We start from the raw sequence: 22,623 nt of genomic DNA on the forward strand, positions 1-22,623 counted from the left end.
AAAAAAAAAATCAAAAAGTAGGCAAAGGATATGAACAGAAACTTCTCAAAAGAAGACATTTATGCAGCCAACAGATACATGAAAAAATGCTCATCATCACTGGACATCAGAGAAATGCAAATCAAAACCACAATGAGATACCATGTCACACCAGTTAGAATGGTGATCATTAAAAAGTCAGGAAACAACAGATGCTGGAGAGGATGTGGAGAAATAGGAAAGTTTTACACTGTTGGTGGGAGTGTAAACTAGTTCAACCATTGTAGAAGACAGTGTGGCGATTCATCAAGGATCTAGAACTAGAAAAACCATATGACCCAGCCATCCCATTACTGGGCATATACCCAAAGGATTATAAATCATGCTACTATAAAGACACATGCACACGGATGTTTACTGCGGCATTATTCACAATAGCAAAAACTTGGAACCAACCCAAATGTCCATCAATGATAGACTGGATTAAGAAAATGTGGCACATATACACCATGGAATACTATGCAGCCATAAAAAATGATGAGTTCATGTCCTTTTCAGGGACATGGATGAAGCTGGAAACCATCATTCTCAGCAAACTATTGCAAGGACAGAAAACCAAACACCACATGTTCTCACTCATAGGTGGGAAGTGAACAATGAAAACACTTGGACACAGGGTGGGGAACATCACAAACAGGGGCCCGTCATAGGGTGGGGGGAGGGGGGAGGGATAGCATTAGGAGAAATACCTAATGTAAATGACGAGTTAATGGGTGCAGCAAACCAACATGGCACATGTATACCTATGTAACAAACCTGCATGTTGTGCACATGTACCCTAGAACTTAAAGTATAATTTTTTAAAAAAATTTTTAAGCCAAAAAAAAAACAAGAAGTGACATGACATAAACTGCCTGGTCTCTGCCCTCCTAACCCTGGGACATCAGGCAGACCTTGAAAGCTGGATATTATCATTTGGGAGGTGAGGAGAGGGCAATGCAATGAAGGTCCCTGCTCTAAAGGCCCTGGTTTGACTTGTACAAGAAGCAGTAAGGTGCAGAAAGGAGCTTCAGTGGGAGCTATGGCCAGGCTTTGAAATCTTCCCCACACCAGCATGATGACTGGTATGTCTACCACTGAGCTCCCTGCCTTCTAGTTAGCCAGGGTGAAAAAATAACCAATCCTCTTCTGACACAGATCTCTCTGTTATTAGGATCACAGAAAAGGTGGCCATGGTGACGATCCTGCCTTTGGGGTTTAGATCATAGACGACTATACCTATGCTTAAATAGTTGTCATAAAAATAGAGTTTTGAGCAGAAATGTGGATCCAAAAAATAGATTTTAGAAAATTAAACTAAAACAATGTCCACAGTGAACAGAAAGAGGCTGGTGGCTGAAAATCTATTTAAAGGCTACTGCGACAATCCTATGTGCATGATGAAGATGGAAAGAGAAAGGAAGAATTGAGGGCGCAAACCCAGGCCCTAAGCATCCAACAGATTCACAGAGTCCACGTACTAAGTGCAGGGAAACTGAGCCCACTCCAGGTATCTCAAGCAGAGGAAATTTAACATAGGGAATTGATTACAAAGATATAGAAAGAACTAGAAGAGAACAAAGGAGAGAGAGAGGGCAGAAGTAAAAAGGAAAAGGTGGTCATAGCTAGACACCCATCATTAATGCTCCTAAACGATGTCCCTCGGCCTGCTCGGCCTGAGGAGGTTGTGCCAGTTGGCTCTGAAGCTACCAAGGAAGTGCTACATCAACTAAGATTGGAGCCCCAGTAAGGGGGTTACCTGCAGGGTTGCCGATGTTCCAACTCACCCCGTCCTTACTCTCACTACAGTAACTGCTTGCAATGACCTCACAGTAAAACCCAGAATCAGGAAGTTTTTCTCTCTGTCTTACTCGTCTCCCACCAGTGCCTCCTATTAACAGAATTTAACAGCAAACAAGCTGGCGAGATAGCCTGGGATATGTAGCTTTCCGGCTCCTAGCCCTAGCAGTAAAGAGCAAAGCAAAGGAAGGTAAGTGAAAGGCCAGCCTACGCTCTTACCCGTTGTTAACAAATGTCCATTGTGAAGGATATGTACAGGGCAATGGTGAGGAAGCAAGGTGATGGGGAGGGGAGGGGTTATAGTCCTTGCCTTCAAGGAAAATCCTAGAGATAATTTAAAATTGGGGCAATAGCAAAATTGCTCCTGTGACTGTATGGCAATCAGATCATTGAAATTAAACGGAAATGACCAAGTTGGAGCCAGATAAAGCATGCCACGTGCCCTCTCCAGAATTCTCTGTCTGCTACACTAAAAATAACATCTTTCTCTTGTTGACAGAATTGCAGCTAGCACATATGGTACCACTGTGCAAATTTTTAAAAGGTATCTTCTCTGGGGTGGTAAAATATAAAAGATGTCCTCTCAGGGAGGGTAAATTAGAAAAAGGTGGCACCTCTGAGCTGATGAATTAGAAAAAGGCTTGCCATCCTCAGCACCAGGGCTCCATTCACCCCTCAGCCAGTACCATTGTGTGGGATGTCACCTGCACAGCGGCAGGCTGCAGGCCACCTGTAATACGCTACTGTTTGCTAAGCCCTTTTATCTCTCATCTTACATGATCCTCACAATAGTCCCACAAAATAAGCATTATTACTTCCCATCTTACAGTCGAAGAGAATTAAATGGCTTTTCCCAGTCATATACTTAATAAGTGACACAACAGCTGGTAGAAATGTGAAATCTAATAATAGCTCCTCAACAATAATATTGAGCGCCAACAGTGAGGCAGAAACTGTATGTACTTGAAACTCTACACATATGACCGCGGTTGATTCTCTTAACAGTATGAGGTTGCTAGTATTCTCTGCATTTCACTGGCCAATTTTTGACTGCTAGGAGAACAAGGACATCAGGGTCCCGGGGAAGCCCCCCACCCTGTGCAAACAGTGTGTGTGCCCAGTCCCCGAGCCACCATGAATGGCATTCTTTCTTTTTTTTTTTTTTTTTTTTGTACTAGTTATTGCCTCACTCAAAGGAGGCCTAAACACAGTGGGATCTGAAGGGACAAGGAGACTGAATAGGAATATCTGAAGCTGGGATTTCCTGTGGGTTTTTCTACGAGTGAAACAAAAAGCTCCTTTGACTCTGGCTCCTTCGGGGTTCCAGGGAACAAGTTGGCATTATCTCTGCACTGAAGGGCCTTTGACTCCCACACTCACTGCAGACAATGCTAAAAGAACACCCAAAGGGTTAGTGAAATGGCCTGCCAAGTCCCCAACTTTACAGAAGCTCTCCCTTGGTGGAAATAGCTCACAAGTGACAGCTCTGAAAATTTACAGAGAGCCGGCAAGGTTTGGTGGGAAGGCAATAGACCGAGTCCTCATCCTCTGCTGTCCCAGGGCATACTCAGGTTGGGTATATTTTCATAACAGTTTTATTAAATAGATTTTCACTGTGACTATTTCCTCCCTGGAGCTAAAACACCTGAGAAGCCAAGGAAGAAGGAAAACTGTGTTTAGAGAGAAAGGCAATGACAGACGCCCTGCTGAGCTGAACTTCTTTTAAGGTTAGAATGCCCTCTTTGGGCATGAAATTATAGCAGCAAGAGCAGGGAATTTTCTGAGCCAGAAGAGGTTGAGAAACACCAAAATCCACACAATGTCCTAATGGAGAATTGTATAGAGCTTACATTTCATAGAGATGAAAATGTTATATAGGCAAAACCAAAATTCAATTGCACAGTGAAAAAACAAAAGATTTACTGGGTCTAGAACTATAACTCCTGTGACAGAGCCAACCTATGTGTTTTGTTACACAGTCTTCACTGTCCATGATACATTTGGTATCAATCATCCACACTGAATCTTTGCATCACCAGCAGCACTAGAGATACTCAGAGCCCAAGACAGCATCCTACCCACCAAAAGAATAGCTCACCTTGATTGTCATTGCTGGTTGGTATTTAATGGGGCACCTTGACAGTTTCAACCCTTTTCCTTCAGGCCTATCAGTGAAAGCAGTTGTCCAGTTCATCTTGTAAGACCAGCAGGGTCTCTAGAGCATGGACAGACTACAGGGTAGGTTATCATTTGTCCTAAGGCTACAAAATGTGGCATCATAGGATTCATCCAAAAGGCAGCATCGGGAGAGTCTATACTAGCCAGCCCTCCAAAGAGTGTAAGTCAAGCAGGAGAATCCAGAGGTCAGGCCAAGGATCAAAAACCAGGGAGGGGCCCAGCATGGTGGCTCATGCCTATAATCCCAGCACTTTGGGAGACAGAGGCAGGAGGCTTTCTTGAGCCCAGGAGTTCAAGACCATCCTGGGTAACATGGGGAGATCCTGTCTCTACAAAAAATAAATAAAAATAAAAATAGCCAGGTATTCTGACATGCTCCTATAGTCCCAGCTACTTGCAGGGCTGAGGTGGGAGGATCACTTGAGCCCAGTAAGTAGAGGCTGCAGTGAGCTGTGATCATGCCACTGCACTCCAGCATGGGCAACAGAGGGAGACCTTGTCTCAAAAAAAAAAAAAAAAACCAAAGAAGTCTAGTGAGCCCACAGTTTTGGAAGCTGAGTTTGGGAGGCACTCCCACTCAGAGCATACTGCTGTGCTGCTTTATGGAGAAGCCAGCCTGCACTCACACTCCAGGAATGTGCTGAAGCTGGGGGTGAACAATACAACCCCACGATGTCTTGTGCTTATCTTCCCCAAGACACTCTCCTGTTCATCTGTTCCTCCCTTATGCAGTGCTGTGCCTGGTGGCTCAGAGACCAAATGCAGCATATCAGCAGCCTGTCTCAAGACACAGAGGCAGTACAATAGTAACTGAGGCTAAGAACTGGAAATGGAGGAGGAGGGAAAGAGAGGAAGTGCAGGGAAAGTAGCAAAACAGCTATTAAGCACAAATCCATGATGCATCATCTCTAATTCCAAAATCCAAAATTCTCTGAGAACCTCAAGCTTTCTCTAATTCATCTGGCAGTAATCTGACCTGACTGAACTCACATGGTGGCAGAACCTCATGTGCACAGATGTGAAGCAATTTAGAGTCTTTATTTATCCTACTCAGTGGGAAAAAGCATCTGTTTTGCTGTAGAAACACTAATGTGATTCAGATAGCATTATATATCTGTAGAAACACCAACGTGAATCAGATAACATTAATCCACTTGGACCTGGATTAGGACAGGAGGGAGCCACAGATCACTGGACAAGCAATAAAGCCAACAGATTATAGGCAGGACTGGCTGCTGGGGACAACACAAGCAAGTTTATAGTAAAAGCAGTTCTCTACACATAAATGATGATAGGTTGTGACAAATACTGATCACATTGGACCTTCACTGTAACTCTGTAAATTGAGGGCTGATATTATCATCCCCATTTTCATAAGGGAGGACACTGAGATCCAGAGACACTAGAGGACTTATGCAGGACCCTGACCCTCCTTCCCCATCCACGTCCTTTCCACCTGGCCATTCAGCTGGTTGTGGTTAACTATCACTTATCCACAACAATAACAAACAAGTTGAAGTATTTTGATCACAATTTAAATGACGTTTGCCTTTGGGATGTACCTCTGTGCTTCCAGGAGAAGATGCATTTGTCCATTGTTTCAGGAATGCACCATACTTCATGATAAATGATGAACGCAGGAGGTGTTGGGAGCACCAGAGGTATAAGGGTTGGCTAGGGGGATGCTGCAGTGTCCCATGCTTCATCAGTCTCCTAAATCCACTCCAAATTAAAATCATGATGATGTGCTTTGATATGGGGAATGGACATTTTTCTCTCATGAAACATGTAGATGGAGGCTCCTTTAGAGATTTTTGTCACTTTTGGCGTGTCGATCTTGAACATGCAATCTACATGAAAAGCGTGCTTGTGAACCCATGCAACATTAAGACAAGTGCCTTGTGCTCCTCTTTCTAACCCAACTGTTACCTAATCCTCTCCACGTGATGTTTCAAGAGCCACTCCTGGTTGAGGGCAATTCCACCTACTCCTGCATGTCATGGTGGCTATATTACACATGCTGTTTTAAAGCAATCCAGTTCAATAAGTCTTTATCGTTACTATAAGTCTAACATGAATTATAAGAAGGCAAATGAGACAAGGTTTGTCCTCAAGAAATTTACCCCAGACTAATACAAAGACATACCCAAAACAGTGGATTTCTCTCCACTAAATTCCTGGTGATTCACACTTTCCCTGCTCTGTGATAATTAATAATTATTCATTTTATTGGCAAAGGCAGTCTCCTAATTTGGATGTTGTCTTTTAAAAGAATCTTTTACTCATTGAAAAGAAAATGAGTAAACACAGCAATAGGTAAAAAATAGGCTGGTATAAAAATAGACACATAGATCAATGAAACAGAATAAAAAACCCAGAAATAAATCTACATATTTACAACCAACTGATCTTTGACAACATTAACAAGAACATACACTGGGCAAAGGACACCCCTTTCAATAAATGATATTGGGAAATTGGATGGCCATATGCAGAAGAATGAAACTGGACCCCTATACCTCACCATAAACAAAAATCAACTAAAGATGAATTAAAGGCTTAAGAATAAGACCCAAAACTATAAAAATACTAGAAGAAAAGTAGGGAAAACTCTTCTGGACATTGGTCTATGCTAAGAATTCATGTGTAAGACCTCAAAAGCACAGGCAACAACAAAAAGAAAACATAAACAAATGGTACTTAGTTAAACTAAAAAGCTTCTGCAGAGCAAAGGAAATAACCAACAGACTTAAGAGACAACCTGCAAAATGTGAGAAAATATTTGCAAACTATGCATCCAACAATATCCAGAATATGCAAGGAACCCAAACAATTCAACAACAACAACAAAAATAATTCCATTAAAAAGTGGGAGAAGGACGTGAATAGACATTTTTCAAAAGAAGACATACAAATGGCCAACAGGTATATGAAAAAATGTTCAACATTACTACTAATCAAAGAAATGCAAATTGAAATCACAAGCTGCCATCCTATGCCAGTCAGAATGGCCATTATTAAAAAGTCAAAAAATAACAGATACTGAAGAGAATGCAGTGAAAAGTGAAAAATATAACTATTGCTGGGAATATAAATTATTAAAACCTCTACGGAAAACAGTATGGAGATTTCTCAAAGAACTAAAACTAAAACTACCATTTAATACCGCAATCCTACTACTGCATATCTACCCAAAGGAAAAGAAATCAATGTACCAGAAAAATACCTGGACTCACATGTTTATCAAAGCAATATTCACAACAGCAAAGATATGGAATCAATCTACATGTTCATCAACAGAGAACTGAATAAAGAAAATACAGTGAACATACAAAAGGGAAAACTATTCAGCCATAAAAAATGAAATCATGCCTTTTGCAACAACATGGATGGAACTGGAAGCCATTATGTTAAATGAAACAAGTCAGACACAGAAAGACAAATATCACATGGTCTCACCTACAAGTGGGAGCTAAATCATGTCCACACATGGATATAGAAAGTGGAATAACAGACAGTGGAGACTCAGAAGGGTGACGATACGAGGGGTGAAGGATGAGAAATTGTTCAATGGGTACAATGTACATTGTTTGGGTGATGGACATCCTAAAAGCTCTGACTTGACCATTAGGCCAACTATGCATGTAATGAAATTGCACTGTACCTCATAAATTTATATAAATAAAAAAACTAATCATTTGACCCAGCAATCCCATTACTGGGTATGTACCCAAAAGACTGTAAATCATTCTACTATAAAGACACATGCGCATGTATGTTTATTGCAGCACTATTTACAATAGCAAAGACTTGGAACCAACCCAAATACCCATCAATGATAGACTGGATAAAGAAAATGTGGCATATATACACCATGGAATACTACGCAGTCATAAAAAAAGATGAGTTCATGTCCTTTGCAGGGACGTGGATGAAGCTGGAAACCATCATTGTCAGCAAACTAACACAAGAACAGGAAACCAAACACCATACGTTCTCACTCATAAGTGGGAATTGAACAATGAGAACACATGGACACAGGAAGAGGAACATCACACACCTGGGCCTGTCAGGAGATGGAAGGCGAGGGGAGGGAGAGCATCAGGATAAATACCTAATGCATGCGGGACTTAAAACCTAGATGACAGGTTGATAGATGCAGCAAACCACCACGGCACATGTATACCTATGTAACAAACCGGCATGTTCTGCACATGTATCCCAGAACTTAAAGTAANGTGGCATATATACACCATGGAATACTACGCAGTCATAAAAAAAGATGAGTTCATGTCCTTTGCAGGGACGTGGATGAAGCTGGAAACCATCATTGTCAGCAAACTAACACAAGAACAGGAAACCAAACACCATACGTTCTCACTCATAAGTGGGAATTGAACAATGAGAACACATGGACACAGGAAGAGGAACATCACACACCTGGGCCTGTCAGGAGATGGAAGGCGAGGGGAGGGAGAGCATCAGGATAAATACCTAATGCATGCGGGACTTAAAACCTAGATGACAGGTTGATAGATGCAGCAAACCACCACGGCACATGTATACCTATGTAACAAACCGGCATGTTCTGCACATGTATCCCAGAACTTAAAGTAAAATAAAAAAATTTTTTTTAATAAAATTAAAAAGCAGAATAAAATTTTAAAGATAGTGTTGATATAAATTCATATCAAGAGTAGCTGAAGGGAAAGTAACTCCCATAAGACATCTCATTCTGTTTCTGCTGAGCCTGTTCTGACTCCTTGAAATGAGAAAAACAGGGGTAATAATAATATATTTTATCATTTACTACCTTACGCTTTTCAAAAAAAGTTTCAAAAAACTTTTACACACAATAAATATTTGAATGAATGCACTTAGATAATCCCAAATCACACAGTCAAGAAAATATACAAAAGTTAAATTCAAATGATAGAATTTGTCCATTTTTCCATTCAAATTACAATTTAAGTCAAGTAAAGAAAGACACACAAAAGCTGTATGATTAGGAGGGAGTGCAGTGCTCATCCTCCTGTCCCTAAGGCCGATTAGCCAGTTGGGTGAGAGATGAGATCATGAGTTCTGGGTCAGTGAGTCACTCCCTTTCACCGTGGCCCCCAGACACAAACAGCTGCAGGTCTCCCAAAGCGTGTGTCCACCCTACAGAGCGGCCACCATACAGAGGAGAAAATGTGGGTGAAAGTAGCAACACCACAACCAGAAAATTAACTCAGTATTCTACAAATGGAGAACTACGTATCCGTTGCTGAATGAAGAGCAGCACATTTCACACACAGTGTGGAAATCAATATTGAGTACGTTGTTTTCAAAATTGTCATACCTAGGAGTAAACCCAGCAATAGGTAAATTATGAATTAAAGGAGTCCTTCTTTCTTCCTCCATCTATCCATCCATCCAGCCTCTAAGGTATTTATTAGGCATCTACTAGGTGCCAGATACTTCTTAACGATTTTGGTACTTCCCGATGTGCCCAATCATTCTGATGAAACAATATCCAGAAACTTCATGAGAATTAATTCTCTTTTTTCCATGGGACTATAGGCTTCTCAATGGTATAGACAATACTACCTATTTAAATTTACATATCAATTTATATATGTGCAAACATAAGTATATATACTTTTTTTATATTCAAGAGCTACCATAGTATCTGACTATATAGTGTATGCATCTCAATAAATATTTAAACTGAACTGAACTTCTGAAACTCTTGATTGGTTTCAAAAGATATAAAAATAATACACTTGGTTAATCTATGCATTGGATTAATCCATCCTAAATATAATTAACTGTTTGGTCTAATCCAGTGAGAATAGAGTAAACCATAAGTGTACTACATAGATGAGGGAGTAAGGAGATAAACCAGACAATTTCCTTGAACTGAAGAAGTCTACACTGGAGTCAGAAAAACATGTTATATCCATAACATACTATAACAGAAGAAGGAGAGAACAGATGATTCCAGAGAACCAGGGAAGGCTGAGAAGCATTATTGATTTGCTAGATCATAAATGAGGGATGACATTTTGATGTGTTCAGACTGGTAGCAAGGAAGATGGGTTCTGTAATATTCTTGGTGGGTAGAATAATGTGCACAATAAAAAGGCCAGAGTGTCCGTTTTAGGTATTTAAGAGCCAGTGTACGGAAGGCTTGAAAAGGGATGCTAAGAATTTGCTTGGGGGCAGATAATGAGTTTCTGAAAGCCCTGTCCACAGAAGAACAATAACCCAATCAGATCTGTGCCTCGTGAGGACTGTCCTGGCAGCAGTGCACAGGCCTGGCTGGAAGGAGTTACGCAGCAGAGACATAATGACATAATCCAGTATCAGAACTGGGAAGACACAGGAAGGCCTGGAACACCTTCTGAAGAGGCATCCTAGGTGTGGCTGTGAAGCTCTAAGGCCTAAGAATACCAGGCTCCCTTAGTTCTTCTCTCTAGACTGGATGGCCCTTGAGAACAATCTACATTTTTGTTTTTTGGGGTTTTGTTTGTTTGTTTGTTGTTTTTGTGTTTTTAGAGACAGGGTCTTGCTACGTTGTCCAGGCTGGAGTGCAGTGGCTATTCATAGGCATAAGCATAACGCACTGCAACCTTGAACTCCTGGCCTCAAGCAATTCTCCCACCCCAGCCTTCCAAGGAGCTGGGACTATAGGCATGCACCACCATGCCTGGCACTCTACATCTTTAAGTACCCTGCAATGCACAAGACTGTGCTGTGTATACAGTCGGTGCCAGTAAGTGTTTGTGAATGAATAAATAAATACAATAGGAGAAATTAATGGATGAGTTAATATCTCTAGGAGATAATTCTATAAACTAAGGAACACAAAATGATTAATAGAGTCGAGGTAATTTAAGGCCCCCAAATCTACTGTTTAAATTGAATACAGATGATCTATCCCGAAGGACAGTGTCTCACATTTCATTTTGCTTGGCCTGCAGCTATAATACAAAAACACTAGGGAAACATTAAGACTTGTACTGAAATATGCAAACTTCTTTCCTTCAGAAGATTTATGATCCCAAAACAGCTCTTGCAACTCTAAGTTTCCAGTGTAGCAGAAACATAAGAACCCCGTTTTACCTCTGTATTTACTTTTTTTTTTTCACTTGACCGCTGTAAAATAATCTTCATTTTCCTATCAGTGTTGGAGTAAGATTGAGGCATGCTTTCACTTATAAATGCAAAACACGCACATTCTCCTGTGTTAAAGATAAAGTCCAATAATCAATCTACTCACAGATCAGGAGACGACAGGTACAGGCCAGCCGCGGCGGCTCACTCCTGTAATCCCAGCACTTCAAGAGGCCGAGACAGACAGATCACTTGAGGTCAGGAGTTCAAGACCAGCCTGGCCAACATGGTGAAACTCTGTCTCTACTAAAAATACAAAAATTAGCTGTGCATGGTGGGGTATGCCTGTAATCCCAGCTACTCGGGAGGCTGAGGCAGGAGAACTGCTTGAACCTGGGAGGAGGAGGTTGCAATGAGCCAGGACTGCACCACTGCGCTCCAGCCTGGGTTACAGAGCGAGACTCTGTTTCAAAAAAAAAAAAAGAGATGACAGGTATGATAAAGAAAAGTTATATAGGTGTACATGTCACAAAATGCAATTTCAACTCAGATTCCACATTCAGGACACAACTTACTCATTAAACTTTAGATATTTCACCTTTCAACCTGTGAAAGCGATTAGTCTCCATGCAGGACCACCTGTCAAATGCACGTTTCTATTCCTGGTAGATTTGTTCACCTGGGTGAACACAATTGTGTTAATGATTAATATCAATCCTAGACATGTACAGCTCTGGGGAGTTAAAGTAGCTACTACATTCAGGCAGATGACTGCAAAGAAGCTATCTAGGCTTCCTGAAATGGAACCACCTGGGTGAGGGAAGGAAGCAAAATGTGAAAGCCCAATGAGCAGGGAATAGGAAATTTACACAGTAGCTCAAATCCTGCACAGTCTCAATCCTGCAGGACAATGACCACAGCATCTTAGCGCTGGAAGGGTTCCCATTCGTCATCCCATGCAGCCCCCTCCCCAGTGCAGAACCTCCATGACAGTCACCCTAGAGTTATCCAACACTGCCCTACATACTTCCAACAACAAAAAGCTCTCTGTCTTTCATGGTAGCCTATTCCATCAAAGGATAACTATTTTTAGCAAGTTTTTTTTTTTAATTTAGTCAAAATGTGATAGCTTTCTAATGTGTGGCTCTCATGCTAATTCTAATTCTGAGCCAAGTAGGCACTCAATAAATGTCGAATAAACAAATAATGAATTCATGAACAATTTTTTTTTTTTTTTACAGAGTCTCTCTCCATAGCCCAGGCTGGAGTACAGTGACATGATCTCAGCTCACTGCAACCTCCGCCTCCCAGGTTCAAGCAATTCTCCAGCCTCAACATCCTGAGTAGCTGGGATTACAGGCTCAAGCTACCACACCCAGCTAATTTTTGTATTTTTACTAGAGACGGGGTTCCGCCATGTTGGCCAGGCTGGTCTCGAACTCCTGACCTCAGGTTATCTGCCCACCTCGGCCTCCCAAACTGCTGGAATTACAGGCATGAGCCACCACACCCGGGTGAAAATCTAAGTTTTTAAGAGCCATTATGGCTCAAAAAAAAAAGGGATTCAGTTCAATTCATTTAATGTATCTTAAGCAGGGATGAATTACACAGAACTATGAAACGAAACACAACTTAATGAAAATAGTTCTAAGTATGCGAAGAGGAACCAGGTTCTAACAATCACTCTGCTGCTGTTCCTCAGTGTTCTCATCTGTAAAATAAGGATGCCAGATTACATGATCTCTACTGCCACTTACAACATTCAATATTCTACAATAAATATATATGATTTATCTTCAGAGATTGCTGTTCCTCACCTCAAGGAGCTTACAGTCTTATTTGCATTTCTCTGAGAATTCAAAATCTGAACTCTGAAAAATAAAGGGTAAAATTCCATTCATGCCAGGCAAATGTTGTGGCTGAACGGGTAGAATTTTATCCACTTTTTTTTATGATGAGCAAGCACAAGGCCATGTGGCTGGAAAATTAAGCCGAAGTTGACATGAGAAAAATCATGTGGGGCTACTTAGTTCAATCACAGTCATGCATCACTCATTGACAGGGACAGGTTCTGAGAAATGTGTCATCAGGTCATTTTGTCATGCAAACATCGTAGACTGTACTCACAAAAACCTAGATGGTATAGGCTATGACACACCCAAGCTATACTGTATAGCCTATTGTTCCTAGGCTACAAACCTGTGCAGTATGTTGCTGTACTGCACACTATAGGCAGTTGTAACACAATGGTAAGTACTTTTCCATCTAAACATATCTAAACATAGACAAGATACAGTAAAAATGCACTATAAAAGATGAAAAATGGTCACCTGTATAGGAGGCTTATCATGCATGGAGCTTGCAGGACTGGAAGTTGCTCTGGGTGAGTCAGTGAGTGAGTGGTGAGTGCATGTGAGGGCCGAGGACATAATTTTATGCTACCGTATTTATAAACACTGTACACTTAGGCTATACTAAATTCATTTAAATTTTTTTCTTCAACAATAAAGTATCTTTAGCGTACCGTAACTTTTTTTACTTTATATATAATAATTTTTTACTTTTTTTAACTTTTTGACTTTTTTATAATGACACGTAGCTTAAAACACAAATACGTTGTGCAGCTGTACAAAAATATTTTTTCTCTATATCCTTATTCTATAAGCTCCTATTTTAATTTTATTTTTTTACTTTTCAAACTTTTGTTAAAACTAAGACACAAACACGCACACTAGCCTGGGCCTACCCAGGGTCAGGATCATCACCATCCCTGCCTTCCACCTCTACACCTTTTCCCATTGGAAAGTCTTCAAGGCAAAAACATGCATGGAGCCATCATCTCCTATGACACCAATGCCTTCTTCTGGATACCTCCCGAAGGACCTGCCTGAGGCTGGTTTACAGTTAACTTTTTTTTACTAAGTAGAAGTACACAAAATAACAACAAAATGTATAGTAAATACTAGGCAATAGGAAATTGTCAGCCCACTATAATCTTTTTTTTTTTTTTTTTTTTTTAAGTTTGATGGACTGAAGCCTTCTTCTCTCATCTCGTCAGCCCACTATAATCTTATGACACCACTCTCACATATGTGACATTGACCAAAACATCATTATACGAGGCATAACTGCACTTATTTTGAGACTACATCTCTATATACATAGTTCTCAGTAGCATCATTTGTTAAATAAGGATGCCGACATCTTACCTGCCAGAACACAAGGAGTTTAGCCAATTGCTGTTTGAAGCTTCATCTGAAAATAAGTTCTGTGATTCTGTTTATAAGTCAGTGAGCAGTGACCCTGGTGACTGGAGGGAGCCCACAATGTCTAGCATCCATTTCTGAGTCATGACAAAAAACAAGTGGCCAAAGGGAAAATGGGGCAGGGAAAGGAAGCAGATACAGGACCAGTAGTCATATAAGAGGCTGTACGCACCATGTGAGTCCCTGTCTACCTTCTACAGCTAAATGTCAGTATTTCATTCATTGCCCAGCCACAATTATCTCTTCCTGCTTCTACTTGGTATGAACATTTGAAAGCTGATTGCAAAGTATTGGCTCAAGAGAAGCAGCCAGTGAACTTTGGTTTTGAAAGAAAAAATGGATTCTGAATGGCTAAAGCATCTTGAATTTTAAAAATTACGTGACTGTTGCACAGAAGTCATTCGCTAAGGAATTTTTACCACAAAGTCATTAAAGTTAGGAACTAACAACGGAAGACTCCTCGAGGCTAAAAGTCTTGTATTACTAAATGGTGCTGACTGAAAAATGGCTCTTCACCGGTGGTTCCAGCTGTGCCAGGAGGGGACCCTCCTCAACCCAGGGTGGCTGCCAAGGGAATCTCTGGAAGCAGTGGGCTCTGCTTGGGTTGCATGAGAACACAGTATATAAACTGAATTACCATCATTATTATCAAAAGAATGATTGTGGCCAGGTGCAATGGTTCACATCTGTAATCCTACTACTTTGGGAGGTCAAGACTGGAGAGTTGCTTGAGGTCAGGAGTTCAAGGTCAATCTGGCCAACATAAGGAGACCCCATCTTTTTTAATTAAAAAAAGAAAAAAAAAAAAGAATGATTCTAATTCTGGTCTAATGACCCTAACCGAAAATATTACCTATTTTTGTACTCAGAAACTTTGTGTGCTGGTCTTTAAATCTTGTTTAAAGCGCCGGGCATGGTCTCAGAAACTTTGTGCACTGGTCTTTAAGTCTTGTTTAAAGGGCTGGGCGCAGTAGCTCATGCCTGTAATCCCAGCATTTTGGGAGGCCGCGGCAGGCAGATCACAAGGTCAGGAGATCGAGACCATGCTGGCCAACATGGTGAAACCCCGTCTCTATTAAAAATACAAAAATTAGCTGGACGTGGTGGTGGGCACCTGTAATCCCAGTGACTCCAGAGGCTGAGGCAGGAGAATCCCTTAAACCCAGGAGGCGGAGCTTGCAAGTGAGCCGAGATCGTGCCACTGCACTCCAGCCTGGGGACAGAACGAGACTCTGTCTCAAAAAAAAAAAAAAAAACTTGTTTAAAGTTCACCATTGTACCCGCTCTTTGCTCTGAAGGTCCTGCATCAAACTTTAACCAAAACCACAATACAATTCAAACATCAACAATTTAGTCTCTAATCCTTCGCCAATCAAAATTTTAGATTTTAAAAAAAAGAAAAGTTTTAAAGAGCATAATAAATTGGCTTTTTTCCTACATTAATGTCATAATGTTTGAGCAATTAGCAAGTACTATTTTTGTCATTTAACAAAAAACAATAGTTTGCATCTCACTTTTGAAATAGACACAAATGGATGCATGCAGCATAGAAATGGGTTTCAAGGACAGAGACATCAAGCTATTTGTCTACCTTGGTGAGATTACAGTCGTTTTTAATGTTCATTTACTTGTTTGTAGTTTTCTGTGCTTCCTGTATGAGCATGCATTGCTTTTGGAAACACAAAAACCAGTAAGATAAACAATTTAGGAAACAAATAAACTAGGAAGTGTTTGTGCAGCACAGAAACAGAGCATTCACGCCCCTCTCAGAAGTTTCTGCTTTCTTCTGGAGGCAGCTTGGGTGGGCAATGAACTTCCTGCAGAAACGTCCTGGGGCCCAGCCCTGCAAAGTAGCCATGACACCCAAAGCCTCGATTTCTGTTTACGCCTCATGTGCTATCCTAAGGGTTCTGGCAAATGAGTGTTGAAACAAAACAATCCAGATACCACTTTGAGATTTGTGATGAGATCTTGCAACCTGTTCTTTCAATGTTTTAATAACTTTTCTGCAAATTGTCATCATTGTTTTACAAGAAGATAGTTTAAAGTATATTTTATAAAACAAGGCTGAAGGAAATTAAAATCATGCCAAAGCCTCTTTTGCCAGGACTAACAATTCACTCTTACATTTTGGGTCTACAGATATGCAGGATGGAGTTTGGGCCTGGTGGCTCATGCCTGTAATCCTAGTGCTTTGGGAGGCCAAAGTGGGAGGAATGATTGAAGCCAGGAGGTGGAGACCAGCCTGAGCAACATAGCAAGACTCCGTCTCTAAAAAAAATAATTAGCTGGGCATGGTGGCATGCGCCTGTAATCCCAACTACTCAGAAAGCTGGAACAGGAGGATCACTTGAGCCCAGGAGTTCAAGGCTACAGTGAGCCATGATTGTGCCACTGCACTCCATCCTGGGTGACAGCACAAGACCATGTCTTTAAAGAAAAAAAAAATTACCTAAATTCTCGTATAGGTCTGTTGTGAATCACAGCTCCACTCTATAATTTCAGTTTGGCAAGTTGCCAAGAACACAGTTGTGAGTAGCACCCACGCCAGGGTTCTAATCCTGGCTTTACACTTAAAGAGCTCTGTGAGCTTGGGAACCAAGCAGGGTGACCCTGAACCTCAGCTTTGCCACAGGGAAATGAGGACTGTAATCCCGTCCCATAAAGATGTGGGGAGGATTTCATCAAAGGAATTCATAATAAAATGTCTGGCACATTTTAAGTTCTAAAAACCTGCAGATGTTACCATTCCCTCCTAGTACTATCATGTTTTATATGTGCATAGTGACTCATACTCCACAAGGTGTTTTCAGATCTTTTGCCTCATTTGATCCTCAGGCAATGTGATCATTACAAAAGGCAGTAATTACTACCCCCATTTTTCTTTTATCTTTTTTGTAAACAGATGAGAAAACAGGCTCAAAGTCAAAGAGCCCAAAAAGCGGGTGTCTTGTCCAGGGCTCTTTTTGCTCTGTGGCACAGAACTGAACCTCAGAGGACTTCATGTACCATGCCGAGCACAAGAAAACTACATTTATTTTTAAATGCCCTACCATTCCTACGTTAATCAAATCAAACTGGTATTCTCACATTACTCCCAGTAATTTAGATTTTGCCTAGGAAAAATGGCAACTAAGGTTTTTTGAGATACTGGTATCTCAGGTATTGGACGAGGTGCTTCACTTCCACCATCACAGTTAAACCGCATAACAACCCTATGAAGTAGGTACCGTCATAGTCTCCTGCATGTCCAGGATTGACATGCAGGCAGATTGTCTCCATACCCCAGTTCCTATGGTCCTAGTGCTGTCCAATTCAAATTTGTCCAGTCGATGATAACACTTTGCAAATTGATTTCCCATACAACAAACCTAGCAACACAGGGAGGCCAGGTTATGAGTGTTCTCTTTTACATTTCAGGAGACTGAGGCTCTGAGAGGTTAAGCGACTGACCCAGCCCTGTCCTCACCCAGCAAGGGCACATGGCAACACTCCCTAACTCCAAATCTCACTGTCTTTGGAAAACCTCACATTTTAAGAGTCAGAAGGTAGAAGTGCTGTCATTGTTGAAAAACAACCATCCACTCAGTGGTCATCACTAAGAGTTGACAGCGAGACCCGCGCTCCAGGCGGTGGAAACGGAGCAGTCTCCGGCTTGGGCCGTGGCGGTTACAGTAGCCAAGTAGGAAGTGGGCGGTGACACTGATTTCAGAGCAGCCCCTAGGGAAGGCAAAGGCACCAGTTCCTGGTCCCACTCCCAGCCTCCTCCCTCCAGGTCCCCGGAGGGGTGGAACCCGAGATCCAGCTGGGTCTTGGGGTTAGGCGGGCGGGACGTCCCCTGTCCCGAGGGGGCGCCGGCTGGGGCGCACTGCAACGAGAGTGCGGGCCGCGCAGGTGTCCCGGGACGGATCCAAACCCCTGCAACCTTTCCCGGTCACCTGGACACGCAGCGGGGGCGTGGGTCAGACGCCTGCAGTTTCGCAAACTGCCGGTCCCCAGGGATTGCTCCACAGTCCTAGGTCAGGGACCTGGCCCGACTCGCTCTTCTCTCAACCTCGCAGGCCGCGCGTCCTGCCTCAGTTTCCCTCACCTCGAAAGGGGTTGTTAACAGAGGCACGCCCTGACCTACAGGACTTCCTGGAGGCCAGAGCGCGCCCTCTCTGCCAGGACCCCCCAGGACGTGCTAGGACGCGGTGGCAGCTCCCCTACCTGCGCGGTGGCCTACGCCGCCGCCGCCGGCGGCGGCCGGGGCGCCCTGGGGACCCCCACCTGGCATGCGCCCCGCTGCCAGCTCCTACCGCTCCGCCGGGGCCGCCTCCTGCTCGCTCCCCGAGGGGGAAGGGAGCAGCGCGCCGGACGGGAAGTGAGGAGGGGGCTGGCGACGAAGGGGGCGGCTCCTTTCTTCTCCTTAGCGAGGCCGCTGTTTCCTTTCCAGCATTGGCCCCTCACGCGCGCGCGCGCGCACACACACACACACACACACACACATACACATACACACACACACATACACATGCACAAACACACATACACACACACACGCAGCTGGGGCGGGCGGGGCCGGCGGCCCTCACAGCCTGTCTCCGGGATCTCAGGACCTCAGAAAGTTTGCTTTCACTCTGACTCATTTCTGGAGGAAACGAGGGGAAGTGCAGGAAGCCTCCAGGATGGGGTACAGGAGGGCGCCTTCCAGACGCGTGATTTGAGAAGTGACCACACAGTGATGGAGAAGATGCAAGGATCTGGGGGAGTCATTTATACAAAGTGGGGGCGGGGAGGCGGAGTGGGGATGACTGATGACCCTGGAAAGAGATGAGTGGGAGCAGATGTTTAGAAATGAGATGGGATTCCAACTTCTAGCATCTTCCAGCAGCTCCGGGCTGGTTCCAGGACACAGGAGTCCATGCAAGCTCCTAGGCAACTGACTCATCCCCTTCACCCCTTCTCTTTGGTTCATTCAAGGAAGCTACTGGAGCACCCCCTAGGTAGCACCTGCTATAGGACAATGGGTACAAGGAAGGGCTACACATGGGCTCTTTGTCATTAAGCAGCTCACCTCCAGGCTAGAAGGAGAGAGCACGTGCATAGAAAACCAAATCACAACATGAGATAGAATGTGCCATGTGCCAGAGGCTTGCCACAAAACCTCTTGCAGATGGTTCAGGGATAGGAGGGAGAACTGTGAAGAAGAAGAAGAGTTGGGGAGACGTTCTGCAGGCATAGGAAGGATCTCCTCAGAACAAGAGGAGTTAGAACTAGAGGAAAGCTGAGGTCTTTCAAAAGCTGAAGATCCTTAAGACTGAAAGCACACCGTTGTGCTTAAAATCAGTGTGTTTGCCCGGCATGGTAGTGCACTCCTGTAGTCCCAGCTACTCGGCAGGCTTAGGTGGGAGGATTGCTTGAGCCCAGGAGTTCAAGGCTTCAGTGAGCTATGATGGGGCCACTGCACTCCAGCCCAGGTGACAGAGAGAGACCCCCCACACCCCCACCATGTCTCTAAAAATAAATAAATGTATGAATATCTAAGGCCGGGCACTTTGGGAGGCCAAGGTGGGACATTCACTTGAGTCCAGAAGTTTGAGACCAGCCTGGGCAACATAATAAGACCCTCCTTTTTGTTTAATTTTTATTTTAAGATCAGTTTGTTACATAGGTAAACTTGTGTCATGGGTGTTTGCTGTACAGAGTATTTTGTCACCCAGGTATTAAGCCTAGTGCTCATTCGTTGTTTTTCTTGATCCTCTCCCTTCTCCAACCCTCCACCCTCCAAAAGGCACCAGTGTGTGCTGTTCCCCTCTATGTGTCCATGTGTTCTCATCATTTATCTCCCACTTATAAGTGAGAACATGCTGTGTTTGGTTTTCTCTTCTTCTGTTAGTTTGCTAAGGATAATGGCCTCTGGCTCCATCCATGTCCCTTTAAAGGACATGATCCCATTCCTTTTTATGGCTGCATAGTATTCCATGGTATATATGTACTATATTTTCTTTATCCAGCCTATCATTAATGGGCATTTAGATTGATTCCATATCTTTGCTGTTGTGAATAGTGCTTCAATGAACACATGTGTACATGTGTCTTTGTAAAAGAATTATGTATATTCTTTTGGGTGTATACCCAGTCATAGGATTGCTGGGTCAAACAGTATTTCTGTCTTTAGGTCTTTGAGGAATCACCACACTGTCTTCCACAACAGCTGAACTAATTTACACTCCCACCAACAGTGTAAAAGTGTTCCTTTTTCTCCACAACTTCTCCAGCATCTGTTATTTTTTGAGTTGTTAATAATAGCCATTCTAGGCTGGGCGCAGTGGCTCACACCTGTAATCCCAGCACTTTGGGAGGCCGAGGTGGGCGGATCACGAGGTCAGGAGATTAAGACCATCCTGGTGAACATGGTGAAACCCCGTCTCTACTGAAAATACAAAAAAATTAGCCGGGCGTGGTGGCGGGCGCCTGTAGTCCCAGCTTCTAGGGAGGCTGAGGCAGGAGAATGGCGTGAACCCGGGAGGCGGCGGAGCTTGCAGTGAGCAGATTGCACCACTGCACTCCAGCCTGGGCAACAGAGGGAGACTCTGTGTCAAAATAATAATAGTAATAATAATAATAATAGCCATTCTGACCAGTGTTAGATAGTGTTTCACTGTGGTTTTGATTTGCATTTATCTGATAATCAGTGATGTTGAGCTTTTTTTCATGACTATTGTCCACGTGTATGTCTTCTTTTGAAAAGTGTCTGTTCATGTCCTTTGCTCACATTTTAATTGGGTTGTTTGGTTTTTTTCTTGTAAATATAAGTTTCTTATAAGATGCTGGATATTAGATCTTTGTTAGATCACAGTTTGGAAAATTGTTTTCCCATTCTGTAGGTTGTCTGTTTACTCTGTTGATAGTTTCTTTTGCTGTTCGGAAGCTCTTTAGTTTAATTAGATCCCATTTGCCAATTTTTGCTTTTGGCATCTTCATTATGAAATCTTTGCCCATGCCTATGTCCTGAATGATATTGCCTAGGTTGTCTTGCAGGGATTTTATAGTTTTGGGTTTTACATTTAAGTCTTTAATCCATCTTTAGTTAACTTTGTATAAAGTGTAAGGTAGGAGTCCGGTTTCAATCTTCTGCATATGACTAGCCAGTTATCCCACCACCATTTAGGAAATTCTTTACCCATTGCTCGGCGAAACCCTTTCTATAAAGAAAAAAAAAATTAATTAGCCAGCACAGTGGCCTGTACCTGTAGTCCCAGCTACTTGGGAGGCTGAAGCAGGAGGATCACTCTAGCTCAGGAGGTCGAGGCTGCCGTGAGCAGTGATTGCACCACTGCCTTCCAGCCTGGGCTAATAGAGTGAGACCCTGTCTCAATAAAGAGAGAGACAGAGAGAGAGAGACCTCAAATCCTGCCTGAATTTTTAGCCTAGGAGCCTGCCCTTCAAATTTCAAACTTGCTAGACCTTAAAATCAAGTGAGCCAATTCCTTAAAATTAATCTTTCTCTTCTCTCTCTCTCTCGCCTTTCTCTATCTTTTCCTTCTCTCTCTCTCTTTTTCTATCTCTTTCTCCTCTTTCTCTTTATCTCTGTTTCTCCCTTTCTCCTCTCTCTGTCTCTTTCTCTTCTATCTATCTATCTATCTATCTATCTATCTATCTATCTATCTATATATCTTCTGTCCTCCTCCCACTTGCTCACTCCTTTCTTTGGGTCTCCTCCATTGGTGTCTCCCCTTCTACCCACCTCTTATCTTGGACCTCCCCAGAATTGAATCCATGGCCTGCTTCTTTTCTTGAGCATCTCTCGTTCTTGAACTTACTCATCCCTCTCATCCACTTCCAGAGTTTCAGGCACCCAATGCAACCTCAGTCAGAATCCCTGACTGCAACCTCTCTCTCAAACTCCAGATTCATATTTCCAACTTACAGAGTCTGCTAGGTTCTCAAAGTTAATACTGCCAAAACAATTCTCATGGTCCTCTCCAGCACATTCCCAAAACTGCTGCCTTTCCTGTATTAAACTTTTCTTCAAGATAGCTTGACTCTCTTCTTGTATTCCCAGGCAATCCTACATCCCCCGTCACCTTCATCCCTTTCACTCAGCCATTGGATCCTGTCCTTTCCACCTCAGAACTGTCTTTTGTATCCATTTCCTCCTGTCCATCCTTCATAGCCCGAAATTAGACTGAGCTTCATTGTATTTCCAACTGCCCCCTGAACAGCACCACTTGGTTGTCTAAGAATCCATTCAAACCAACCAAATTGAACACCATTCCCA

The 22,623-nt window shown here is 42.8% G+C and overlaps 1 protein-coding gene across 2 annotated transcripts in view; it reads right to left on the minus strand.

Moving 5' to 3' along the window:
• The window catches only part of DISC1 (DISC1 scaffold protein), a 77,777-nt gene extending 58,915 nt beyond the window's left edge, over nt 1-18,862 (minus strand). Inside the window, exon 1 of one of the 2 annotated variants that reach the window (XM_017885614.1) lies at nt 15,989-16,169. Coding sequence is in view for 1 of the 2 variants with exons in the window: in XM_017885613.1 (XP_017741102.1) it covers nt 18,570-18,636 (67 nt within the window). In the remaining variant the exon portion in view is untranslated. Of the gene's footprint in view, nt 1-15,988; nt 16,170-18,569 lie in introns of those variants that run through there. The other variant, XM_017885613.1, reaches the window with a different exon arrangement.
• Nucleotides 18,863-22,623: the final 3,761 nt, after the last annotated feature.

Source organism: Rhinopithecus bieti, unplaced genomic scaffold (genome assembly GCF_001698545.2).
Source record: "Rhinopithecus bieti isolate Rb0 unplaced genomic scaffold, ASM169854v2 scaffold_14839, whole genome shotgun sequence".
NCBI classification, from domain to species: Eukaryota; Metazoa; Chordata; class Mammalia; order Primates; family Cercopithecidae; genus Rhinopithecus; species Rhinopithecus bieti.